We start from the raw sequence: 6,000 nt of genomic DNA, 5'->3' as shown, positions 1-6,000 counted from the left end.
GATCCCTCCCAAGGACATCTAGCTTTGGTATGTCCCATATGTGACTCCTCCCACGCCTCACTTCGGAGACTGTCAGTTGGTCTTACCTGAATTGCATGTCTCGAAGATGGCGTGGGAGTAGTCACCCCCCCCCGTTAGGGCGCCCATGCCAGGGGCCTGAGTTAGCTCAGCGGTCAGTCAGGGACCAGGCAGGAAGGATGTGTGTTTCTTATCTGTCCCTTCCTTTCCAGGTTCTTTGCTACGACCATCAGTTAATCTGGGAGGTCAGAGGAGGTACTGAGGTGTGGCCTCAAGATTTACCTCAGCCTCCAGGGCAAAAGGGCTGTGATAATACTCATATGTGACTATTCCCAAGCCATCTTCGAGACATGCAGTTCAGGTAAGACCAACTGACAATAACTACAAAAGGCACCTCATTGGCTCTCTAAACACTCATGCTCATTGGCTACCAAGCTACCTGATATCAACCTAAGCAAGTTGCGCTTCCTTTTTCTGGTTATTTGGCTATAACTTTTCATAGAATACAGATAATTGAACAGACTTTGTTGCATTACATTCCACAATTTTGGCCACTTACTATATCTTAGTGTTAAATATCAGATGTTGGTGTTAAATCTGACAACTTCAATTTTCTTCTAAACATAATAAAATTAACAAATGCACAGAAGGGAGTCCAGCTGTATACTATATTTTAGTTTTGGTGATTGTGATCCATAGCAGAGATTAGCAACACAGGTGCTCTATTTTATAAACAGCAGCTGTTTGCCATTTTATGCATGTGAACCATATGGCAAAACAGATTTGCGTGTGCTGGTTGGGATGATGGGTGTCTGACATTGTGTGTGTGCGCGCACCCTCGTGTGCACCCCCCCCCCTACTTAGAGGCTATTTTTGAAGACACAGACAACACATTTTTTGATAAGTTTTATTTATTAAAAGTTTTTATAGATATATATCATAGGCATTTGTTTTAAAGAGTTCAACATTCAGGTGAGGATAAATAATTGGAAAAGTTCATGTAAGGGTATATATATACCCTTCTCTCCACAGTGCATAACTATGGAGCTCTGGTGCAAAACTAATAGCTTCAGCTACATTTTACCCTGAACATCACCCCTCTGTGCTACGTCACCACATAGCACTGGCTGCTGAGTTTTACTTAGCTCCGCTTGTGCCTGCAGAAAATGGGAGCCCTAAAGAGAAGCTTCCAAAGATACCCATTCCCAGAATCCAATTACTCTCTTCAGAATATTTTAACTACAGAGATGGGCAATATGATGTCCTCATAGATTCATGGATCACAACTTCTCACAAACCTTTTTGTCCATCATATCAGGTTAGAATGATGTCAACTGCAGTCCAGTGTACCGGGTAGGTATTAAATTGCCTATAGCCAACGTAGGCAATAAAAAGTTGTAAGTACCCCACCTCCAATCCCTGCTGCCCTTTCAGTCTTTAAAAGAGAACAGAACCAAGAGAAGCATATGGCTTATTTTCAAGGATATCATCTTTTTAAAGCTCCCCCCCCCCTCATTTCCAGTTATTGTTCCTTTGCTGGGGGAGGTTACATCAGATGCGTTAAGCCTATTGTATAGGTTACACATTTTTTCCTTATGTTTACCCAAAAACTGCAGAAATCCATGCAGCTTCATTTCTTCTTTAGCTCTTGGGAGCTAACAGTTTTGGGAGAGAAAGGCGCTATCATTTTTGCTTTAAAGTTTAGTAACAATTTTCTGCACAATTCCATGGCTTTATAGAAATATTCTGCTGTACTGTCTCTAAGGCATGGGGCTGCTGGTATCAGAAGAAATAATTTCATGGCATTTTCTATGGAATGATGTACCATGATAATCTCAAAATTGCCCAGAATGTTAACATATGCAGCAGTATAATAGCTTCTTGGCCTAAAATACGGATTGAAATGGCATTTTAAAGGGTATCATTGGAATGGTTAAGTATTGTGGCAACAACTGTTGGCTTAACATTCACTAGGTATTCAAAAGAAGTCTTTAACATTTCTTGAAAATAAGAAAGCAAAGTAACATAATTATCCCTGACAGCATCTTCATATTGAAATGATCCATGCATTTTTCTATGAACAATAGGAACCTTTCGCCCCAGAATATTCAAGAATATTTTTGTTAATCTCTACCAGATGAAAGTACACAGAAATACGATTTAGTTTCTCAAAAATTTCTACAAATATAAAGTTGACAATCTGAGAGAAAAATATCTGCTTTCTGAAATTGTACATATCTAAAATACCCATATAAAAGGTAAATATTTTAACTATAAAAATATATCTGAGACCAATTCCAGCTGGATTACCTCTTTATAAAAATCGGAAATATTTTAACAAATTACTACGAGGCTTACAAATAGAGTCTTGAAATTAAGTATTTCAATGTCTCTCTGTGTGCATTATCTTTGGTTTGTAATTTTGGATTCTTTGTGGTATACAATGGGCAGAGCTAAGGATCTTGGCATTTGCTCAGTCATTGTATCCAGGAACAGCATCTTCAAATAACATACAGGATGCACATTCACTTGAATTAATCTTTCAGACATTTTTCTTACCTGTGACTAAACGCATAGGCAAAAAGTCAAAGTATTCTCCAGCAGCGTTTGTTCAGTTGTATAAAGCATCAAAAAATTTGGAATAACTATGATTGGTATTATATTTCATGTCTTCAGGTGCCTGCTATTGCTTTTATCAATACTGATAAACAGCACATTAAAAAAATTAAATTGTCTGCCTTTGAAATCATATGTATGGTCTCAACAAATTTATACTGCAGCTTAGAATTTCCAATCTGAAGGAAAAAATATGTATACAAAACTGAAAAGCCTTCTTATATGAGGATTGTTCCAGGTATACAAAAAATACAGAGGTGGCCTTGTCTACTAATATGACAAAAGTAAATAGAAACCACACAACTGGGAACTCTGAATGCATGGATTTGAAGCTTAGGGACTCTGTATAAACCAAAACATATGAATGCTCATTGCAGATGTGCAGTTCATTGCTCATCAATTTATATGCACAGATCTAGTATGGTGGGTTAAAGAATAAACATGAATATATCCTGATTAAACATGTTAATAGACATTTACAGCTGATGGCAGTCTTAGCTTCTCTGCAATTTAACTGCAATAAAAAGTTAACAAGCATTTAAAATTAAACTACAGCTCCTGAAATTCAATCGCTCGATTGACTGAAGGTACATGTCCATATAGCCTGATTTAATCAAGATTCCAGTTGTGCCAGAGGAATGCTTCTTCACACAATTTCATGCTTTCTTTGGTACTCTGCTATGCAACAATTTCAAATAATATTATAAGAGTCTTTAAGTTGTAGAATTTGAAGAGATTTTTGACCTTTCATTTTAATTTTTAAAAAATCAAATCCCCCTGATATTCGTGAAAAAGCTTCTACCTTCTTTTCTTACACACTTTTATGGCAATAAAGATCTTTTAAAGTTCTTAGTTCTTCAATTAAAGTTTTGTTCTGGTTTTCAAGGACTGCAACTCGATTTTCAAGGCATTTAACATATTCTTTTTTCTTTCTACGACATTCTCGAGCAGCTTCTCTGAAATCCAAAAGCAAAAATATGTTAATTACGATACAAAACTCAAAATATTTTGCAAACATTCCATTTTTGCTTAGAGAAGATGGTTATTATTATTTTTTTCTTTAAATGATGATCAGGATATTTTCCTTGCAAGGTAGTATAATTTAGTTCATTCTAGAGTGCTCTGTATTGTGATAGACATGGTCTGCCATGTACTAACATTTATGCTACCCTAAATCCATCTTCTGCTCCAACCCCTTTTAGATTCCTTTTTGTTTTTTATGTACATAATTTTATTCTATACCTTTTAGCTTTTTATTATTTTTTAGCCTTTGATGAAGTTTTTGTGTGTTTAATTGACAGTACCCTTCTCTCCTTATGCTGATATGGCTATAATAAAAATCTGATTTAATTCTTTTAACTAAATTCTGAAATAAATGCTGAGCATTTTTTCAATATGTTATACTAAACAAAATCAACAGTCAATGACTGTCTACAGTTAAATTAATCCAAGAAAAAGCAAGGTACTGCAACTGTGCATAAATATGCTCTAATGCTAAGGAACAAAATAACTGTCCACTGAATATGGCTTAAAACTAAATACCCACAGAAGGATAGTCTAAAGCAGTGATGGCTAACCTTTTTGTTGTTGGGTGACAAAAATACGAGGGCATGTGTGTGATTGCGTGCATGCGTGCCAGCACTCGTAATGCAAAGCGCCCCTCCCCCATGTGTGTATGTGTGTATAAACCCTCCCCATGCTCCCCCCCCCCCATGCGCGCTGCACTTCTTGCCTCCAAGCTGAGCTTGGTATTTCTTCCATGGGGCCGGGAGAGGCCATTTTCACCCTCCCCAGGCTCCAGGAAAGCCTCCAGAGCCTGGGGAAGGTGAAAAATTGGGCCAATAGGCCAACCAGAACAAACCTCCGGTATGCCAGTTGGGCCTGTTTTTCACCCTCCCCAAGCTCCAGAGGCTTTCCTGAAGCCTTGGGAGGGCACAAAATGACCGTTGACTTACCTGAACGGTCGTTCTCGGGGCGCTGCGGGAGAGTCCAAGGATGGGTTAACGCAACCAATCTGCCCAAGGACTGAGTTGATTTTTCCCCTGGTCACGCCTCCTTTGCCTCCTTAGGTTCAGTTTTAAAAACAAGGTTGGTCCGAAGCAGGACGCCCAAAGGTACTCTAAGTGCACGGTACAGTCTTGATTCCGTCCAGCGCCCAGAGAACGACTGTTCAGGTAAGTCAACGGTCATTCTCCAGTGCGCTGCTTGGGATGGGACATAACCAAGCTATTGTGTCTCAGGGTGGGGAGCATCACGACTGTCTGGAGCCTCGATAACCTTTTGCAAAACTCTTCTTCCAAAGGAGGCTTCGGCGGAGGCAAAGGTATCCATTTTGTAGTTCCTAATGAAAGCTGTGGGAGAAGCCCACGTAGCAGCCCTGCAAGTGTCAATGATGGACGCTTGGGTTGCCCAAGCTGCAGTCGTGGCTGCACTTCTTGTGGAGTGAGCCGTCACTTGAGCCGGAACAGCCTTTCCCTGGTGCTCATACACCATCTTAATGCAGGCTCTTATCCAGCCCCCAATGGTCGATGAAGAGACCTTGCGACCCAACGATCCTGGTTGAAACGACACAAAGAAGGATTCTGAGTGCCTGAGGTCCTTAGTCCGTTTCAAGTAGAAACGAACAGCTCGCCGCACATCCAACTTGTGCCAAATGCGCTCCTTGGGGCGCTGAAGCTTGGGACAAACGTTCGGAAGTATCACCTCCTGGGATCTGTGAAAATGAGTATTTACCTTCGGCAAGAAGGTCGGGTCCAGGTGCAAGATGACCCGGTCTGGATGTATGATGCACAGCTCCTCCCTGACCGAAAAGGCTGCAATCTCTGACACCCTTCTAGCAGAGGTGATCGCTATTCAGAAAGGCGGTTTTAAGAGTCAAGTGACGCAGAGAGACCGTTCTCAGCAGCTCAAATGGTGCAGCAGTCAATGCCTGCAGGACAAACGGCAAGTTCCAGGACGGATACCTGTGAACAGCTTGAGGTCATAGATTGGCAGCCCCCTTCAAAAAACTCTTGATCTGGGGGTGATGACTCAAGGACTGAAGATGGTGTCTAGCCAGAAGGGTTGACAGGGCAGCGACCTGATGCCTGAGTGTGGCGGGTGCCAAACCCTTGTCCAATTCCCTCCTGGAGGAAGTCCAGCAACTGCGGTATGGACGCCTCGTTTGCACCAAGTAGCAAACACTGACCAGGTTGCATCATAGATGCGAGTCGTTGCCGGTCTCCTGGAAGCCTGGATAGTCCTGAGAGGTGTTGTTCCCTCAGGAGCTGCCCTTCAAGTGCCAGACGGCTAGCTGTAGCCACTGGGGCTCCGGATGACTGATGGCCCCCTGGTACAGGGCTACTTGCTCCTGAGGGATTCTCTACG

General features: G+C 41.4%; 1 protein-coding gene across 4 annotated transcripts in view; it reads right to left on the bottom strand.

The window, feature by feature from the left end:
• Positions 1–934: 934 nt before the first annotated feature.
• Positions 935–6,000, bottom strand: part of ATF1 (activating transcription factor 1) — a 35,033-nt gene continuing 29,967 nt past the window's right edge. For 3 of the 4 annotated variants that reach the window (XM_081934561.1, XM_081934564.1, XM_081934563.1), the window contains one exon: positions 936–3,590. In XM_081934561.1, the coding sequence (XP_081790687.1) occupies positions 3,446–3,590 (145 nt within the window). In that variant the 3' untranslated portion in view covers positions 936–3,445. Of the gene's footprint in view, positions 3,591–6,000 lie in introns of all 4 variants that reach the window. The other variant, XM_081934562.1, reaches the window with a different exon arrangement.

This window comes from Natrix helvetica (assembly GCF_964273705.1).
Source record: "Natrix helvetica genome assembly, chromosome: 1".
Classification (NCBI taxonomy): domain Eukaryota; kingdom Metazoa; phylum Chordata; class Lepidosauria; order Squamata; family Natricidae; genus Natrix; species Natrix helvetica.
Note: the sequence above shows the minus strand (reverse complement) of the source record. Positions and strands in the feature narration are given on the sequence as shown.